This window comes from Sylvia atricapilla, chromosome 6 (assembly GCF_009819655.1).
Source record: "Sylvia atricapilla isolate bSylAtr1 chromosome 6, bSylAtr1.pri, whole genome shotgun sequence".
Taxonomy (NCBI): domain Eukaryota; kingdom Metazoa; phylum Chordata; class Aves; order Passeriformes; family Sylviidae; genus Sylvia; species Sylvia atricapilla.
The window spans coordinates 28,337,068-28,358,202 of NC_089145.1; the positions used below are offsets into that span (position 1 = coordinate 28,337,068).

At 38.7% G+C, this 21,135-nt stretch overlaps 1 protein-coding gene across 1 annotated transcript in view; it reads left to right on the forward strand.

Moving 5' to 3' along the window:
* The window catches only part of MAP3K9 (mitogen-activated protein kinase kinase kinase 9), a 55,708-nt gene that overhangs the window by 22,224 nt on the left and 12,349 nt on the right, over positions 1-21,135 (forward strand). The window contains exons 3-8 of the mRNA XM_066321326.1: positions 5,523-5,703; positions 12,858-13,006; positions 16,391-16,566; positions 18,589-18,829; positions 19,949-20,071; positions 20,823-20,976. Of these exons, the coding sequence (XP_066177423.1) occupies positions 5,523-5,703; positions 12,858-13,006; positions 16,391-16,566; positions 18,589-18,829; positions 19,949-20,071; positions 20,823-20,976 (1,024 nt within the window). The remainder of the gene's footprint in view (positions 1-5,522; positions 5,704-12,857; positions 13,007-16,390; positions 16,567-18,588; positions 18,830-19,948; positions 20,072-20,822; positions 20,977-21,135) is intronic.

Genomic DNA, 21,135 nt, shown 5'->3' on the forward strand with positions numbered 1-21,135 from the left:
TTCTATCAAAAAGCACTGGAAGTATAGTGATGAAAGATTAGGACATTTTTCACAAGAGTTTGATAGGAAAATGTCTTGATGCTTCTTGTAGGGCACCAAAGATCTTCTTGAAGAATACAGAAGAAGCTCAGTAAACATTTTCATTTCAAAGAAAAAGGACTATTTCATCATAACCTAGATGAGAGGAGGCCCAGTATTTAATTTCTACCTTTGCATCTCAGCTCTCTAACGTGCCTTGATTGACTGTTGTCTTTCAGCACTTGCAGTCTGCCTGGCTCTCAAGAGATAAAGCAGTGGGGTCGAATCAAGGGTCAGTAATGACTCTCGAAAGTCCATGCGGAAATGAATTTCTTAGTACACTCTTAGTGGTTGAAATTACACAGCTAAATCATATGTATCTGTATCTGGATGACTGCCTGATCTAAGGAAGGTCTTGTGAAGAGATACTAAGGCAAATTTGATCATATTCATTCTACACTGGGACACATGGAGATGTTGAAGAGCTGTCTTGCTGGACAGAATTTTTGTGAGCTGTAATTAATTTCTCATTGTCAAATGCTTATTTTCTGGAGGACAAGTTCCAAGTCTTTCAGGATTATATGGAAACATACCTGAGCACTAATGGATTATTACTCCTGTAAGGACACGCATGCACAGAACACTTCACCGAAGGTTGCTAACCATTTTAATGTTGCTTTAAGCCACCATGCTTTCCTTTGCACTTGCACAGTATGCAAAGAACATGGTGATTTCCTATATTAGGTTGTTTTGCTGCAGCATTTGCCTGGTGAAAGCTGTTGGAATGTGCTTGTAATATCTGATTTGCTTCACCAGTCGCCTTTGCACACTGCTGGTTCCTACCGTGCTGCTTTTAGCCTGTGCTACAGGAGAAAAAGAGGAGCAGTAGTACATAGCAGACCTTCATCTACAATTTGGCTGGCTCTGTGCATGCACACAGAAGGAGATTTCTTGCATGGGTCTTGCTGAAACAGGGAAAGGCTGATCCACCCCTAACAAGCTGACACACATTCTTCATGTTCCTGCTAATTTGGACCTTGTTCTTCCCTGGTTGCTTGCGGACTAGGTTCAGTGTCTTTGCTGCCAAACAGTCTCTCTTTTGAGGGCTGGGAACATGAAAGATTTTCTATTAAATTTTCTGCCTATTTTAAACTTCTGTATCATTCACAGATTATTTAAATCACCAGACAAGATTGAGATCACTTCCTTGGTATATTAGCTGTTTTTTGGTGTAAGTGCTCTAAATCTGTCCCTGAACTTGTTTTGGTAGTGTAGTATGTTCACCCTGGCTGGATTCCAGGCACCCACCAAAGCCTCTCTGTCACTCCCCTCTGCACCTACACAGGGGAGAGAAAATATAACAAAGAATTCATGGGCTGTGATAAGGACCAGGAGAAATAACTCATCAAATACCATTACAGGCAAAACCAGACTTGAATTAGAAATGTCAATTGAATTTATTAGTAAAACAATCAGAGCAGGATAATGAGAAGTAAAAGAAGGCGTTAAGAAAACCCACCTTCCCTCCTTCCCAGCTCTATTTCCTCTCCCCACCAGCACAGGGAGACAGGGAATGGGGCAAGTGGTCAGTTCATCACATGTTGTTTCTGCTGCTGCTCAGGGAGAAGAGTCCTTCTACTGCTTTGATGTTGGGTCTCTCCACAGGAGACAGTTTTCCAGGGACTTCTGTAGCATGAGTCTATCCCATAGGCAACAACTCCACGAAGTGCTGCAACATGGGTCACTCTTCCTTTCCTCACAGGGTGGAGTCCTTCAGGCACAGTCTGCTCCACCATGGGGCCCCCATGCAGTCTCCAGGAAACCTTTCACAGGTCTGCAGGTCCCTGCCAGGAATCTGTTCTAGTATGAGCCTCCCACAGGGTCACAACCTCCTCAGGCATCCACCTGCTCTGGCATGGGTCTCCTCCATGTGGTACTCTACACATGGATTTCTCTATCCATGTGGTTGTCCAGGGACTGCAGAAAAAGCTCAGCTCAGGTGCCTGGAGCACCTCCTCCCCTTCCTTCTGCACTGATGTTGGTGTCTCCAAAGTTGTTCCTCTCCCTTATTCTCACTCCACTCTTCCCTTGATGCAGTTACATCTGCATGGGGACTATTTTTTTTTTTTAATTCTTCTTCTGAAATGTGTTGTCACAAAGGTGTTACCATCACTGGCTCACCCTTGGCCAGTGGCACATTCATCTTATACCCACCAGGGACTGGTTCTGCTGTACATGGGGAAAGCTTCTAGCATCTTCCACCCCTCCTACCACCAAAACCTGGCCATGCAAACTCAATACAGTTAGGCCAGATGTTGATCATCTGGCCACTGTTATCTTAGTCCTGAATGATCAAATCTGTTAAAAGAGGGAAAAGTACATTAACTCTGTAAGTGTAGAGAGCATGTTGTATTTGTGTTTCATGTATCTTGTTTGTTTTGTCATGGACTAATACAAGTGCAGAAGTAGTACTTGCAGAAGAGGACTTGCACTGAGAGTATTAAACAATTTGTAGTAACTGATTGTAGGTAAAACTCAGAAGCGAATGAGACCATGTGGATTAGCATAAGCAAAATGAGTTAGCATTAAAAATGAGTTGGTGAATGAGTAAGTGTCCCAGCAACCTTCTGTGTGTTCTCCATAAAAGATTTTTTTTTTTAAGGAGGAAACTGAAATGAATTAATATTTCCCCTATTTACAAGTTCTTCGTTGAAATTCAGGCAAAAACTAGAGGGGAGAGTCAAGGCTTTTGGTTTGAAAATCTGACAGATGGGCGAGGGAGACTCCTGGCAGTTACAAGTGATACTGAATAACATGATAAAGAGAACTGAAACAGATGCTGGAAAGAGATACCGTTCTTACAATTAAGTTTTAAAAATTTGGATTGCAAGATTAGTATCCAAAGCAGTTACTACAAGGAAATAGAAAAGGATGTAACTAAGGAATCAAAGACTTGAAATGATTTTTTTGTTATTCTTCTCTGTGGGCTTTTGTCATGGTAATTTTACTTACTACCCTGCATCTGACAAAAGAACAAGTTCTGTATAAAAAGATCTATGTAAGTACTAATTATTTCGTTAGACTTTAATGCAAATCAAGGTAATTAGATTTAAGTAACCTCCTACCAGGAAGGTGTGTACAAAGTGTGTATGAGCTGTGATATATAGTGCTCTGTCTTGCTATTGAGTTCATTCAGACAGAATATGATCTGTGAACAATAAATTTGCTTGTTTCTCATTGTGATTATGCAGGGAATTTAAAAAATATCCAAACCCCCCTAAACTCCTATTTTCTTGTCTCAAAGTTTTTACTTTAACTTTACAATATCACTGTACATCTCTAAATTACTGCATTTAAATTTAAAATTACATTTTGTTTTTCTGCCAGTTCTTTAGGCAGAATGGGTACAAGCTAGAAAAAGAAACACTATATATGTTCTAGGAAGCTTTTCACTTTGCAGTCAATGAGTGACTGCTAGCAATTTCCTTTAGCACTTCTTCATCTAGAAAGAAGTAAAAAAGTTAAGACTTACTTCAAGAGGCCCAAAGGAAGGCACCTGCTGTATCTTGGTTTCTTGTGGTGGTTCTGTTGTGCACTGAGGTATTGTTCTAAAAATGCATATGCTTTTGCCAAAATGAAGAGAACAGTAACTCTAGGCCTCAATCTCTTTTCTCTGTAATTAGGAAAATGGAGCATTTGGTCATATTTGCAAAAGAAGCAAGGACCAGGAGCTTAACCATAGGTCTAATTTCTTCACATCTTGAGTTGCCCTGCAAAAGTCTTTGTAGTATTTTGTGAATTGTGAAACCTTGTGAAAGGGTAACTGATTTTTTTTTTAATTTTTAAAGAATAGACAATTTCTTTATTAATCAAACTAAAAGCAGTATTTTAACACTGTAAATGTGTGTTACTCACAATGCAGAAGGGTTCAAGTTACACTTTTGGGCTTTATTTGGTGGAAACTCCCATTTTAATTATTGGAAGGAATGGTACGCCTGCAGTCAAAAAAACCCTAAAAACCCCGCAAAAACCAAAGCAAAGCAAAAAGCCCACCAACAAACAAAAAGCCAAAACAAAACAAAGAAAAGGGAGAAAAAAAAAAACAAAACAAAAAAACCCAAAACAAAACAAAAAACAACCCAAAAAAAACCCCACCACAAACCAAAAACCCCACTGTGGTAGCTTGAAGCTGACACTTGAGTCTTTTCATGGACTGCTGAAAATGGTAGTGAAGATTATTTTCTGTAATTTTTGCAGCACATTTTGCCTTTTATAGGTTGTGTTATGATCCATGATTGTTTGATTATGGAGGTTATGGGTGGGGTTTTTTTGTTGTTGTTTGGTTGGGATTTTTTTGGTTTTTTTGTTTGGTTTGGTTTTTTTGCAATTTGGTTTGGTCTTTTTGCATCCATAGAAAAAGAAAAAAGCATCCTTATGTTTTCTGAGAACCTCTGTCTGTAGTGTCTGCAATGACATTAAAAACAGAGCAGCTGCATAATGATGGTGTGTGACCAGCTTGGTGATTTTTGGTGTGAAGTCTTTGGAATAATAGTAATACAAATATTTTTTCTTTGTAGTGCTTTACAAAGTGGCTAAAAATCATTTCAGGGGCTCACGGTTCCATTAGTTACAGAAATTTAATGCCCTCATATTCTGTTGCTTTATGTTGCATTGCTGGTGCAGCTTGTGTGGTCACTTTGCACTAAAATAAAGGATAATGAGCTGCTGCTAAAGCAGAGTAGGTACTTATGGGCTCTGGTTTACACTCGGTGGTGTAACAGTACAACTTTCCAGCTACAGAGGAATGTTATATATTCCAGCATTCTTGAGTTCTGCATCAAGGTGTTTCTAAAGTTCTTGGATATGGACTCCTTTGCCATTTAAACAGGGTAAAAAAAGTAGTTTAATAATGATGTGTGGGGGAATATCTATGGGGGTCTATATGCATTCTGGAATTGGGCTTGTTATTATTGATCAAAAATACGTTTTTTCAATAGTGACTTTAAAAATTGTGCATAGAGCTTCTACTGTGCACACATTTACATGAAGGGTATATCCAGCCAATGTGTGTATCTGGACTTATAAAAAAAACGTCCTCTAAGCAGTTCAAGAAAAAGATGCTATTACTGGCTTGCTGAGAGAGGATTAATTAGGAAATGTCTTCCCTTATCTGGATTTCTAGAAGTTACAGTGGTTCACTTCCTCTTAGCAGAGCATCATACAGAATGACACTAGGCACAATATTAAATAATTCTGTTATTATGTATTTCTTCTCTGGGGCTTGGTACTTGGGTTAAATTTGAAGTAATTTGCTAGAGAACTATTCAGTTGTCAGATGAAGGGCTCAGTCTGAAATAACCTGTAATAGGCTATGATATGTTTGAATAAAGAAAAGCCAGGGAAAGTCTTGAAATTTTGGGATCTCCAGGAAAATCTTTTGTTTGCATAAATACTAGCTTTACTCTGCATACCTTTTATTCCTCCCCTCCCCCCCTTTTCTCCAGTACTGATACTCGAAAAGGTGGAAAATGGAGATCTGAGCAACAAGATGTTGAAGATCACGGATTTCGGCTTGGCCAGGGAATGGCATAAAACTACCAAAATGAGCGCAGCTGGGACATATGCCTGGATGGCTCCTGAGGTCATCCGCTCCTCCATGTTCTCCAAAGGCAGCGATGTTTGGAGGTATTGATGTGGCGTTAAGGGATTGGGTACTGAAGTGTAACTAGACCTGCCAGGAAGTCTCTTTATGTGTAAGAATGAGTAATGGTGAACCAAATATTAAAATTAAGGTCTTTAGCTTTATCCACCAGCTTTCGGTCTGTCAAGACTTATCTCAGACTTACTGTTACTGTAGAAAGTAAGTGGTGGATCAGCTACTGCATGTCTCTAAATTTTTTGTTGTTCTGTAAATTTTCATTCAGATTATTTTGGGATTCATAATCCAAATCCCCTCTGCCTTATCTAAACCAAACTTTTTGTGTTAATTTGACTATTGACTGCCATAATCAAAGGCCATAACACAATCTGAGAAGTTCCTTGTTATTTTTACTGTTTTACATACAAGATAATTTTGCAATATTTTGGCATGGTAGTAATCTGTCACTAATGTGTGTGTACACAAACACACTGTACTTAATAGAATTCCCCTTGCTGTTTCAATCCAAATACTATGTTTTCCACTTTCATAATAATTTAATTCATTATTCCCACCCTACTAGTCTTTTACACAGGGTAATAGATCTCTTATCTGGGTCCATCTGAGTATGTAATTCATAAATAGTGACTTGTGTGTATATATTGTCTTTTTCATTCATGCACTGGAATTTTTGTGAATGAGCTAATTTGGTGGGGAGGAGTGTAAGGGTTGACCCCTGTATACTTCCAGAAATTGAATTTGAATCCCACTGTTAAGTGGATTGGTAAATGCAGAATTCAGTTAATAGCTCCAGGACAGCGACGTTTCTGGATGCTGTATGACTTAGAATTACTATTGAACATCCAAAACAGATGAAATTGAGGGAATTTTGTTTTTTCCTTGTGGAGAAAAAGGTGTTGAACTGTCAGGATCTTTGTCTTCACAGCAGTAAGATTCTGTCACTGGCCACTAATGCCCCTCCACAAATGTGTGCATGCTGTAAAACCTGTCAGGATAAAGAAATAGCCCAGCTGGTAGACTTCTCTGGCTGTTATGGCAGCTGTTTGGTGTGGGGATTTTAATTTTCCTTGTCCAGTTTTGCTGAGTAGATGAAGGCCCTTGTGATAAGTCTGTGAGCTTGTATTTTGCACTCTGATAGTGTGGATAAGATTCTGACTGTGTAATTAAATGTGGTAGCCCTGTAGATAATCTGAGGCAAATTGAGCAAGAACAGGCTTTTATTTGGAGTGAAGTCTGGCAGAAATGAACATCTTAAAGCTATGCACCTTTTCTGTGCATGTGCTGAGGGTACTGGTTTGTACAGAGCTTGTCAACCTCAAACCTAAACTTGCTGTTCTCTGAAACAGGGCCTTTAAGGATAACCAGAGGGAAAGGGGGAACAGTTTTCTTGTAATTGTAACTTTACTAATCCAGGCATGCTATGAACAGATCAGTAGATGTTCTGTAACAGTATGAATTCATTTTTAAAAAGTTAAGAATTATTCAGTCAGTTGGTGATTTTTGTGAAGATAGCACAAATGCCTCTGTACCTGTGCAAAAGTACCAGTTTGGTCAATGATTCAAGGACTGTGAATCATTTAAGGACTGTAAGTAACTGAAATTTTTGTTCATTTTTTCAGAACACTTTATTTCTGCTTTTAAGATTCCTTCATCACTTTCTCTTGTTATAGTTACCAGTGAGGTTGAGTTCTTCACAATACTCTCCCTTAAACAGAGAGTCATCACCATTAAGAGAACTTATATACTGTCTCTTAATAAGCCTTTTCTTTCTGGTGGCTAAAACCTCTTTTCATAGTTAAACAAGCTGAAAAGAACATGTGTGCAGAGGAGAAATGCTTACCAGTGCAATCACTACTAGTCTGTCAGTGATTGTAAGCCCTAGATTTTACAAAAGCAGTCATGGACTTGTGTAATAAATCCCGTCCCCACCCAAGGATGCAACCTGAAATTCTTAACAGGATGAACTTTTTTATCCTATTAGACTTGCCCCTCCTCTTGTCCAGTTCAACCACTTTGTTAATCACTGGAGTCATAGGGGTTTTTTTTTGCCTGACAACCTTCTAGTTAGTTTATGCAGCATCAATAGAATTGTCTCTAATGTTCACAAACCCTTTTATTTCAACACCTTTTCTTTAAAGCTTATTAGAATTATATTAATGCTGGCTGAACTGTTGCCCAGCCTTTGAACAAGAATCTTGTTCTGCTTGTGTTCTTGCTGCACAAACAGATAAATAAGATGCAGACTAGGACTGAAATTTCTTGAGTCAGTCTTATCATAACTGACTGCTTCATCTTTTCAAAACATACTTCAAGCTCCATTTTAAAAGCTCCATCTGTTGACTCTAGAGTAGGGTTGGCAAAGAACTTTTAAAAGAGTGAGGTATGGCCACACATGGTATTTGTCACCAGAGTCTGGGCCACTGTGAAGCTTGTTCATAGTACCAGTACTTAGTAAATCTTGCTAGTGAAGACTTGTTGCTCTGAATTTTGCTGTGCTGTACCCACAGGCTCTAGATATACAGTAGAAGTCTTGTGCTTATATTGCACAGAAGACAATGAAGCTATAGTTTTATTTAAATAAATATTTTCCTGTAAATCTGTTATATGTTTGTATTTGCTTTGGAATTACAGGAATAAAGTTGAAGCATGGATATTGCAGCTCATCCAGAACTGTACTCTAATGTCAGTAGCATATAAATAAAATTTTCCTGTCATTTGGCTGTTCAAATATATTTCTTGTTTGCTGCACACTTTGTTTTTTATTTGTGCTGCTTAAAAGACAGTCATATTGTCAGTAGCATTAGAATGTGGAATATAAAGGCACCATACAACCCTCATCTGAGTTCTCTATGTTCCTCAGTTTAGATGTTTTTAAGCTGGATCTGCTCTGACACCACTGAAATAATTGGGAATTTAATTTCCATTTAGGAATGGGCTACCAGCCTTAGCTAAAACCATCAGATTAACAGATCAGGAAGTTTCAGGCATTCAGTGCTGGGTGTAGAAACTTCACTCATTAGAATATTTTGTTTTAATCAAGTGTTGGTCAAGCACTTCCATCCACACCTGACCACTTGTATGCTTCTGCAGTTTTCTGTGTGTAATGAAGCACTGGCAGCACTTCAGTACCTGGCAGATAAGTGCTGGCAAGCAATACTAGCAGAAACTCACCTGGGAGAAGCACATGCCCCTGATTGTTGTGAAATGGGCAGGAAGGGTCATCTCTGGAACTGCCAGTTCATTAACATGCAAAATTCCAGCTGTTAATAGCCATAAAAATGTAATGAAGTGTGGGGTTTTTTTTCTTAACAAAAGTCATGTTCTAGTTTCTGTTGGGTTATCTTAGTTGGGCTGATAATTCCTTCCTTATGGAAGGTGTTGAACCTGGGGAAATGGATAACAGAAGCCTATGGTACAAATGCCATGGAACAGTACCAGTGAGAAAAAAATTACTTGTTTTTCAAAGGTTCTCAAACTAACAAGGAAGGTGGCAAAATCACATGTGAAATCCTGCAGACCTCCAGCCTCCCTTGCCCTGAAAATCCAGCGAGCAGGATTGAACCTGATGTTAAATGGCTTAAGGGATTACTGGATCATTGAAAGATGGTTAATTATTCACACAAGTGTCAGTTGGCTTGGATGCATGGGTTGTGTCACATGGTTCATTTCGTAATTAAAGTCCAAAAATTACTACTGGGTGCTGGAAAAAATAAATTAGCTTGATCCCTTTTTCTTTCTCCCCACTGAGAATGAGTAGAGGCCTTTGTTTCTTTCTTTCTATGCTTTTTTTTGTGTAAGTCTTCTGATCTGGCTTTTTCCTTTGTACTTCCCAATCTTCTGCTTGGGAGTTAATAGGAAAACTCTTTGTTCAGCACCTTTCTTGGTGTTTATTCACTTGGGATTATTGTTCAAGTGCCACAAAACAGTATTCCCCAGTTCTGTGGAAGCAGTATTCTCAGCAATGAGGTGTAAGTATAGTGGCATTGAGTTTTGTCAGAAGCAAAGTGACCTTTCCTGCAGTATGCACTTCTAGTGTCAACAGTAGAAGCAGCACCAATCTGTCTACTCCTTTTTTCTTCAGAAGTTACCCTACAGAAGAAGTGCTTTGAGCACATCAGTAGTGCTTTATCCAGTACTAGTGTTAAAGAAATAATACAGCTCTTTGGTAGATTTTACTACCTTTCACTATCAACAGTGATATCCAAACTGAAAAGTATGATCAATCAGATTTAGAAAGTCCAAATACACATTCAGTTCAGTTTTCATTTTGTTTGACTGTTTTATAAATTCTAGAAGGCCAAAAAAATTGGGCACTCCTTAGACTCTAGGTTGGGGTTTTTTTCAGATGATGCGCTTGAGACAGTAAGAAATAATAAATTATAATATCAAGAGTGTGAATTACAAAATAAAAAAGCAAAAGATCATGCAGATAAAAAGTATTATATTCTGCTTAATAAAGTTAAACAGCTGTGTTAGCAGCAAAGGTTGTATCTTTAGTGACTAAAATCCTTTCTCTAACTAGGAAAAGTACTGTTAAGGGTGTCTAACTAAGGTAACAGCAGTTAGAGTGAATATTAAAGATGTGATGGGGTAGAAGGGAGATCGCAAAAGTACAGTTTGTGATAAGGTACTCCCAAATGGATTGGGAAATTGTTGCTTTGAAACAAGAAAAGCTTAATATTTTAGCATCAGACTCTTTCATGGAGCAGCTACTTAAAGAGCTTGTAGGAAGAGAAGCAATTTTTCATTTGGCCTTCAGGTGTTCTTAAGAGGTCTTCAAGGTTGTACAGTATGACATGGTCCAAATATATGTATACTTAGATTTCATATCTTTACAAGCAAAATTAAGAAAAATTAGTCCTTTACAATAATGTTTAGTCTCAAGGTTGTTGACAACCTTGGGAATTCTGTGTAAAAACAACAAAAGGGGAACATGCAACATGGATATCTTTTAGAACTCTGAGCGAATGTATGGGAAATCCTTTAAAAGAATGAAGAAGACAGAGTAGAAGCTTAGTCCGTGTCCAAATGAGGAAAATTATGCATTGACTTGAGCTCTGTCAAGTTGAACATAAAACAAAGAAGATAAAAGGATTTTGAGGACAGTCTTCTTAAAGCATAAAACCAAATCCCTTGCTTTCAAATGCAGCACAGTTTGGAGCCCTGTAGGAGAACATAACAGGCCAGAGGTGAGCAAAATACAGGAATGCAGACAAGATAAGGCTATGCCAGAAAAAACCCTCAGTGACTTGTGTCTGCCAGAATAGACCAAAGAGGCATTTTAAGTTGAAAATTTTATCTTTGAGAGAGTCCAGCCTGGAGGACATACCTTATTGAAGTAAAATTCACAGAGGTGTTAAAACTGACCAATAAAATCCGCAGTAACAATTCCTGAGATTTACAGTAACACCCAAGATTTCTACAAGAACATGAGAGTCAGCTGAGTGAATACCTGTGCTGTGTAATCTGTTGCTTGAAGCTGGTGTAGTACCAGAGAAATGGAAGGCAGCAGACATGGTGGCAGGTCTTAAAAGAGCTTCCTGAGTATTAGCATAGTATGATCTTAAATTCTTCTCAATGGTAGAAATGGCACTAAAGAGCAGGGGGCTGGTGGACATGTGAGCATATCTGGGGAATAGTCAGTTTTTGTAAAAGAAAATTTAGTACCTCATGAAAAGTGAAAATGCTTGGATAAGTGGTGAGATTGCTTATACTGTATTTGGATTCATAAAGACTTAAGGCAAAATCCTTCGTCATAAGCTTTTAAATAAAGTAAATTGATGTGGGAAAAGAGAGCAAGTCTTTTTCCCATAATTTAATAAATTTTTAATTACTAAAGGAATAAATCAGTTTTCTTGGTGGGGAATTCTGTGTTCAACGCAATCACAAGTGATATAAAAAAACAATAAATGGTTAGGTATTATGGTTGATGATACAAAGTTACTCAGGATAAGAAAAATCAATCTAATGCAGAGAGATGAGGAAAAGTTTTACTATAATGAATGATAAAGTAGATAGTATAATATAATAATAAATAATGCAAAATATTATATAATAAATACAAAGTAGTAGCCATGAGAGAATTTCATATATGCAATTTATGGGCTTTAAATTTTACTATTGTGATTCAGTAAAAACACATTGGAGCTACTATGGATAACTTAGCTCATTTTGTAAAGAGTGAGAAAGGCAACTGGCAAATGAAAATTTAATAGGAAAGAAAGAAAAAAAGCAATACCATTAGTGCCTCTCCCTCATATCTTTAAAACTTGGATATTTTGCTCTTTTCAACAGCAGGTGTCAAAGTCAATGAAAGATATGAAATGGCTTCTGTTCAGGATAGTAACTAGATTAGGATTTAGCTAGATTAGGATTTGGGGGTCTGGAAAGATGATGATTTAGGCAGGATGTATGGGAGCCTGTGAAATCATGGACTGCATGGAAGGAGCTAATAGGGAACATATGTTTGCTCTTTCTTGTATTGAAAGAACTACAGGGAAGCCAATGAAATTACCAAGTGACAGGGTCAAAACACATACACAGAAGTGGTTTTTGGCAGTACATCATTAAATTTGTGGAGTTCTCTAGTACAGAATATAATGGATGATAAATGGGTTCAGAAGAGAGTAAGAGATCAGTGGAAGAAAAAAAAAGTCAGGTTGCCAAGTATGAAGATGCAGTTTCTGTTTCAGGTTTCCTAGAAGCAGAAAAAATATTCTGAGGTTATGTTTTTCATCATATATTTTGGGAGAGAACAGTCCTGGAACTAATTCCATAACTTCATAGGTAGTATTTTGTAGAACGTCTTAAGATGACAATCTAATTCTAAAGAAGTATTTTTTACTTATTTTTAGATATCACAAGCCACCAAACAAGCCTTCTTCATATTTTTGGGTGTTTTGAGAGATTCTGGTTTGAAGCTAATTTAGAAGATTTATGGTTTTCAGATTGTTCCCAGTTTCAGCGAGAAAATTATTCTTGCCTAAAAGGTGAAAATATCATCTTATTTTAGACGTATTAAAAGAAGCAGGTAAAATAGGGCAGATCACCAGCTTGGCATTCATGATAAGCTTGTCCTGCAAACTGCAATTTCTGTAGTGTACCAAACTCCCAGGTTCAGGTACCTTGTTGCTTAACAAAGACTGTGTTAAACACCTATTTTTTGTTTCCTTCCCCATAGTTATGGTGTGCTGCTTTGGGAACTGCTAACAGGAGAAGTACCATTCCGAGGAATTGATGGTCTTGCAGTAGCATATGGTGTTGCTATGAATAAGCTTGCCCTTCCAATCCCTTCCACGTGTCCTGAGCCTTTTGCCAAACTCATGGAAGGTAAGCCAGCTGTGGTATGAGTGTGGTTTGTGCTGTTTCTAGAATGCTGTTGAGCATGGCCTCTTTGTGTTGGTTTTGTTACCTAGGAGCACAGATTTCTCCAGTGGCTTTATTCAGTGGTGCAGGTTATTGAGGGAGCCAGATCTGGCTGTTAGTGTGCTGTGACAGTCAGTCTACTACTCAAATAATGAATGAGATATTTTTATCAACTGGCTTTATGGGAAAAAGGGGGCTATTGATGTCATCCCATATTGAGGACTCACCAACACCAAACCTTCACATATTTTGGTCTTGTTTGCAGTCTTTAACTTGTTTTAAAATTCATAGCTCAAACATGTTGCTAGTAGTGTCAGATTGGTTTGAAGTGAAACTTTATCCTCCTGACATTTCAGGGAGAGGGTTTAAATGTGGCTTTGACCATTCCAAAACAACCCATATTTTCAGTCAGAATGATGTGATTTTCTGCTTTGTCTGTGGAGGTAGTTCATGCCCAAGGTGGGGCTACAGAGAGAAGGAAGAAATACAGGAGTCAGTCATCAGAGCTGCTGTAGTTATTAAAAAGGATTGTGTGGGGTAGTTTCCAGATGTACTTACATGACCTAGTCTGCTGGTCATTGAAACTACTTTCATGTCTGCAGAGCTTCAGTTGTTCCTCCATCCCTTTTCCCTCCCTCTCTCCTGCCCTCTCTCTCTTCCTTCAGTATTTTTGTCAGTGTCCCTATTCCCAATGATTTCTAGGTGTTTATATGTAATTAACATTTTTATACCTATCTGGCAGAAAGGAAAACAAGATAAAGAGAAATCAAACTTGGTTTATAGTCTTCGTGAGCAAAGAATGGGTCTCAACAGAACTGGTACTCTGTGGGCTCATGGGGGTGCTTTTAGCCTCAGGAAAGGAATATGAATCATGAAGAAAATATTTCTGATGGATTTTTTTTCCCTGCTTTTGGAATACTTTTACATTTCTCTGGTCTTTTCTTTAGGTTACAGGCTTCAGTTAATTTAAAGTAAAAAATTTCACGTATATTCTGCTAAAATGAGCTAATCCTACTGGATAGTAAACAATGGAGTTGCAGGTAGAGTAGCTTGGAGGCAGTGTAAAATGAGAAACTGCATCTGAAAGAGTTGATGGAACTGTCGGCTCAGTGTTGTGCCAGGTAGAGTTTATTCTGACGTGCCTTCCTGGATTTCTTAACTGTAAGTAAGGCTTTAAAAATAATGCCCTCTATTGGGCAAGTTGGGTAGAGGCATATGGCCAGTGCCTGAACCCAGCAGCACAGGGGGGAGCACCCACGTGGCTTTGGAACACTTGGCTTCTCCGACAGCAGGGCGAAGATGTGAACAAAAGAACCCAATTACTTTCTGCCCCTTCACCAAAGCAGTTTTTCAAACGGGCTGTTTCCCATCTCAAGTGAACTCTTCTTCCTCTAATGCTGTTTTTACTTTAGAATTACTGCCATGGTGGTCTTCACTGAGACAACAAAGCTGAACTTTTGCTCTTAACAGAAAAGAGTTATATGTTACAACTGTCCTCATTAGTGCAAATAATGACTGATCTAGGCCTGGGAAAATAAAAGCCACGGGCCACCTGCTAGTTATCCTGTTCACTCATTCATGCATTTGGCTGGCTGCAGCATTTTGTTTTACTTTGGGTCATGTTTGCTTTGCCATGCTTAAAACCTGAGTTAAAGAGACAGGGATTATGGCCCTGACAGTCCAGCTGTAACACCCATTGCTACTAATTGGCCAGCAGCAGGGGATCATCAGAGCACTCTTTAACATCCTCAGTTCTCTATTTTGATAAAAGAAGCAAATTAAAAGCCATAAACACAAATGTGTTCCAGCATGGAACCTGTTGATACTCACAGTTTTGAAAACAGAACTCCCAAATGCAAAATCTCAGTAACGCTAAAATCAAAGGAAAGAACCAAGCCTTGGCTGTTGCAAAGTTTTGAGAAGTGATTTTTATTATTAATTACAGCTGCCTCTTGGTGTACTTCAGTCCACGAAACTGATGAACAAATGTATTTTAGGTCATCGCCTAATGTTTTTAAGCATGTTCCCCTTTTTCTGACTTCAGGGTCTAGGAAACTTTAAGAACATTTTTATAACTCTTGCCTTGTGCTGCAATAATGTGTGTTTTAAGTCCAGTAACCATGTGGAGCAATGCTGCATGATGAAAGTGACCCACGTGTTAGTTACTTCCGTTCGTGCAGAAAAGCTGTATTCCTTACAAACACATGCGAATGGGAAGTTTTTCTGTTTGGTTGCTCTGGAATTTTGGTGTACAGGCACCTAGCAGTCCTAAAGAGAATAATGACACTTGCTGAACAAGAACCTGTGTAACTGCTGGTGCAGGACAACATAGAATGAGGAAGTGATTTTTTTCTGCCAGAGTAGAAATGAGAGGGAAGGAAGAGAGAGGATTGAATGAGTGCAAATTTCCTATTTGAAAGTGTTGTTAAATCAAATGTTTTGATATTATGGTTTGGGGGGTTGTTTGTAGCTTGAGGGGTTACTTCATACTATTTTCTGTTTCTGTTTTCTGTATTCAATTCCTGTCACTGTAAAACATTGCCTTTTGTACTGTTACTCATTGGGTTGCCTTATGTGGTAAGATGGCTACTTTCAGTTCTGTGTTTCTAGAGCTTTGTAATTGGCTTAATTAGATTATAAATTGGCATTAGATTATAAATGAAAACAACTTGTTTATCCGTGGTTTGTCTTAGAAGCAAAAGAAAAATATCTGATTTAATTTCTCTCAAATAATAGAAAAGGACCTGTAAAAATAGTAGAACTCCAAATGCACAACTTGATGTCATTATTTACTTGAATCTCCTATTTTCACACAAGTTATACCCAGTTTGCTTAGCAGGAGAGGTTTTCCATTCTGAGAAAAGGTTCATAATGACTCAGCTTAGTATTAGAGTTTGACATCAGGAAAAACCCTGATTTAACTCTGCAGTGTAACTATTATTAAAGAAGTATTTGCAAAAGCCTTGCATAGTATTTTTACTCTGTGAACACATACATGCATCTTCAAGCAAAATATTTATGGAAATTATTTGTTATTTTTAAAAAATGCTCTAAGATGTAACCTTCTGAAGAATTAATAAATCTGTATTTTACTTGACATATTATTACAATAGAACCTATAGACGTAGATAGGTAGTTCAAGATTTTAACTGCTGTTGGATATTGTACAAGTCTGAAAGCATGAATTCCATAATTGATAATAGTCAGTGCAAGTGAGCACTGGGAAAGCTGGGGTAGCACAGGTGGTGTGTATGCCACTCTTAGCCACTGGGGATCAGTAAAGTACTGTCCTCTTAGACCTCCATGCTTAGGGATGCTTGACAGTTGTTTGTCTTTATTCTGTTCTAGATTGCTGGAACCCTGACCCACACTCACGACCTTCCTTTGCCACTATCCTAGACCATCTTACTGCCATAGAAGAGTCTGGTTTTTTTGAAATGCCCAAAGATTCCTTCCACTCCCTGCAGGAAGACTGGAAACAAGAGATCCAAGAGATGTTTGATCAGCTCAGAGCCAAAGAAAAGGTAAGTAGAGAGCAGTGCTCCCTGCCAGTGCTCTCTGGATTGTAATTTCTCTATTTCATAGTTCAAATGGGGATCACTGTTTTGTGCATCCCAGAGCTAATTTTGTCTGTGCTTTACTGGAGCTTGTATTAAGTCCCTGAATCAATGGCAGGTTATGATGCACACAAGGGTAGAATCATGAGAAAAATAAATGGCCACATCCTGAGCTGCTACACTTTCTAATATTGTAGTGAGTTTCCATTATACTGTCTGCAAATTGCTGTGATGAGTTGATTGTTTATTGCATTTGATAACTGTTTCACTATTAGCATCTTAATTGAGAAACCAAATGAAAACTATTAACAGGAGATGTAGGAGGGGTAGTTTCAGCATATATATACTCTAGATGACATTGCTGCTTTGGTTCTGCTGGGTTTGTGTTTTCAAGGTTTTGAGCACAACCAAAATGCATAGACTAAAATAAACATGAGTGCTACCAGGGGAAGGGTCCAGTAACTGCTATAACTGAAATCCTTCTGGGCAAATAGCAGGAAACAAAAATGCTAGCAGGAATAACAGGAATGGTGACCATCAGCCTTGAAGGAAAGACATGAAAAAGCTCAAGTTTTCTTCAAGCGTGCTTGCAGAAAGCACAGCTTGCTGCATCTAATTTAAGATCCTTAGAGAGATTGTCTTTAGTCGTTTGTAAGAAAAACTGCAGCAGAACCAAAATTACTAGTGTAGTAATATATTTGTAAGTTCACAATCTCTTGCCTGAAAGTAAGCTCATAATAAGCAGCTCTTTTGATTTGGGCTCAGAGGTTGGGTTTAGGAGGCAGAGAGAAGAAAAAGATGACTTTGGGTTAGAGGAAAGAAGTCGACTTCTACAAGAATACTTAAAACATTTCTATTCACTTATTTTAGTAGCTTTTGGGAAAAATAAATTAGCAGATTGACATTTCCTTGCTACTATTATCCCATTGCATAACTGTGTTGGAACAGTTTTTGATAACCAGAAACTTCAACAGACAAACAGCTAAACAGTACTAACTACACTGCCCTCAGGCTGAGTACCGTATTCCTCTTTAGCAATGGGGAAATATTTTTATATGCTGTTCACTTACTGAGCAAAATGTATCAAAGCTCTCTGGTGATGAGCCAGGTAACAGTGCCATTATTAAAAACATCTAAATCGAAATTTCTTTGATTATCTGTCTGACGTTTAGCTTGAATTTTTCAGATTTTGCCTTCTGCACTGAAATTGGCCATCTGGAGAGAATTATTCTAAGTGCTGAATTCTTTTGTCCTTGTGGTGAGAGGAGAGGAGTGCAGTGGGATTTTGAGATTTCAAGGGCAGTTTCAGTTAATTTGTTTTGTCAGCAAGGGATAGATCGAAAGGTTTGCCCTATGTGCCTTTGCCAGGACCATGTTGAGATGGCTTTTGAATATCCTCAAGGAAGGAGACTCCACAACCTCTTTGGGCAACCTGTGCTAGTGCTCAGTAATGCAGTAAAAAAGTGTTCAGGGAGTGTCCCCTGTGTTTCAGTGTGTGCCTGTTGTCTATGGTTCTGTCACTAGGCACTGCTGAAGAAAGCCTGACTTTTATTTTTTTCCCACCTTGCCCTCAGGTTTTTATATACACTGGTAAGATCTCCCTTCACCCCACCCAAGCATTCTCTGTGTTAGCGTGAACAGTCCCATCTCTCTCAGCGCTTTCTCATAGGAGAGATGCTCCAGTCTCTTAATCACCTTCATGGCCCTTCACTGGAGTCTCTGGTGTGCCCATGTCTGTCTTGTACTGGAGAGCCTAGAATTTGACACGGGGTTTCAGGTGTGGCCTCACAAATACTTATGTCTGAATTTTAATATTGGTACGAGGAGCCTTGAGGATTGGTTTTGGCTCTCAGTTGAGCCTTTAACCAATGGTTTTTGTGGTTCTGTGAGCCCAAGCCATTGAAGCTGTGCCTTCAGAACCTGTCACGTTAGTCTTAACCCACAGGTCGCAAGGTCACCTTTTGTTTCTGCTTTCTTACCTCCCTGCAGGAGCTGCGCACATGGGAAGAGGAGCTGACTCGTGCTGCTGTTGAACAGAAGAACCATGAGGAGCTGCTACGAAGGCGGGAACAGGAACTGGCAGAACGTGAGATTGACATCCTGGAAAGGGAGCTCAACATCATCATCCACCAGCTGTGTCAGGAGAAGCCTCGGGTCAAGAAACGGATGGGGAAGTTCAAGAGGAGCCGGCTCAAGTTAAAGGATGGCAATCATATCAGCTTGCCTTCAGGTTGGTGACGTGTTAGGCTGTGTCAGGTGGAATGGGAGCAACCTGTAGTTTTGATAGTTCCTTACTACTCACCCTTACGCGTTAGAAAGGATTTGATGTACTTGGGAAAAACATGCCTCTTTGGGATCAATAAACTAAATTTAATGCTCTTGTGGCTAGCATTGCCCAAAGTTCCAAGAAGAAGACCAGAACATTTGAAATACTGCATGTTTGTTAGCCATTGGCTGCATATGCCTTATTGTAAAAATGTGGTGTTGAAGTTTAACATGTTAGTACTCAAAAGAATCCGTTTTTTAAAGGATGTACGTAGAAGATGATGGAGGTTCGTGCTCAGAGAATATTTTACATAATATTGCAGGAGAAACTATAATCTACTGGGGGTTTTTTGTGTAGGAATCTAAAAATTGCCAAAAATACATTGGTAGCTGTGAGACTAAAGCCCTGGATTGATAGTGCATATGTCAACTCCTGTTAACATGGAAGCGACTTCTGGAAGAAATGTTAAATATTAGTAAGGTGTTGGCAAAGTCACTCTTTAGAGTGAAAATAGTAATGTTCAGAAATACTGAATTCTTAGCATTTCTACTGCAGATTTTTTATGGAGATTCAATTTGTCCAAAACCCCGAAGTGTGAGGTTTGTAAATCACCTAGTGCTCATTGTTACATCAGGAATGATGACCTGCACTGTCTTCTTTGCTTTCTGGGAGACAGTGGCTGTTCAGAAGAGAAATTTTGATAAAATGTGTATGTTACCTCTGCCTTTCTTTAGGTCTGCAAACACCTATTTTGGTGGTGCTTAAGAAACTGAGAGGTAAGGTGCAAGGATTTATATAGGGACGTAATTTGGCATGTCAGTCGACACAAGGTCTATGTGTGTGTTGACACATACACTAAGAAGATACATTTTCAGGGCTGTGAATGCATGTCTTCATTCTGAGTTCTCAGTGTGTACAATGGGCAAATAGCAATTAGCTGTAAAACTTCATTTCTACATAGATTCTCTAAGTTGCGCTCTTCAGAAGGTACCATAAATTATTATTTCTTTTTTTCTTGTATTGAAAAAAGGAAAACTTTAACTTTGTCTTTCTGCTTTTATTTTTTTTCCTTTTGCTAAACAGATTTTCAGCATAAATTCACTGTGCAGGCGTCTCCAACGATGGACAAAAGGAAAAGCTTGATCAGTAGCTGCTCCAGCCCTCCTGCAAGTCCTACCATTATTCCCAGACTCAGGGCCATACAGTGTAAGGAGCTCAATGTAGTATTGCATTTGGGAAATGTGCAGTCTGTCAGCGTGGTAAGATGCCAAGATTCTGTATCTAGGAATATAGCCCATAATAGGGCTGTTAAATAAAGTACCTAAAATGTTTGCCTTGTGCCTTGCATGTATGCATTTAGAGAGAAAAATGGAGTGTCTTGGTGAAGCAGGGAGTATCACCTCCTTTGGGGTTAAAAGCATGCTTACCCAAGTTCTTGAAATACTGCTGTTTCAATGGAAAATATATTCCTTAGGTTACAAATTAATTTTAAAAAATACTAATTTGCAGAGAAGATCTGTAAACATTGCTGTAGTGTTACTGTTTTAAAGAAATAAGAACAAGGGCACTTGACATGGAAATAATGTTCCCATAATAACACAGAATTAAGCAGACATGCACGTCTTAGAATGATAAAAGTTGTGTTAACTGATGCATAGTGTTTTTATTGGTTATCATAGCACTTGTGTATTTGGTTTCAAACTGGGGGTTCTATAGCGAAACTGGTGATGGAATAAAGCTAGAGAGGCTACCTATACTTAAAAGGATTAGGGAATGCTTAATTTGGCATTTGGTTGTTAGATTTCTCTTGATATGATCAGAACGATGGGAAAATCATTTTTGTTATTATTCTTGTTTCGGCCGATGTTTTATTCTTTATGTTGCTGTGGAACCAATTCTTTTAATTTGTGTATCTATTTTTCCTTCCCATTTCCCCCTGTTCTTTCCACTTGTGAAGTGACACCTGCTGAAAGCAGTAAAACATGGGGACGAAGCTCAGTCCTTCCAAAGGAAGAAGGAGAGGAAGAAGAGAAGAGAGGCCAGAAGAAGAAGGGACGCACTTGGGGACCAAGCTCACTTTGTCATAAGGAGCTAGGTGCAGGAGAAGAGGGGTAAGAGAGGGCCTGGAGGGAAGACTCCTTTCCAGGTTCTAAAACTGGTCATGAGCTGGCTCACAGGAGATTTGCCTATCTGCTTGCAAATACCTTTCTGCTTCCAAACTTCTTTCCTGTACCAGAGATGTTAGAGATTCAGAACAGTTTACAAAATTG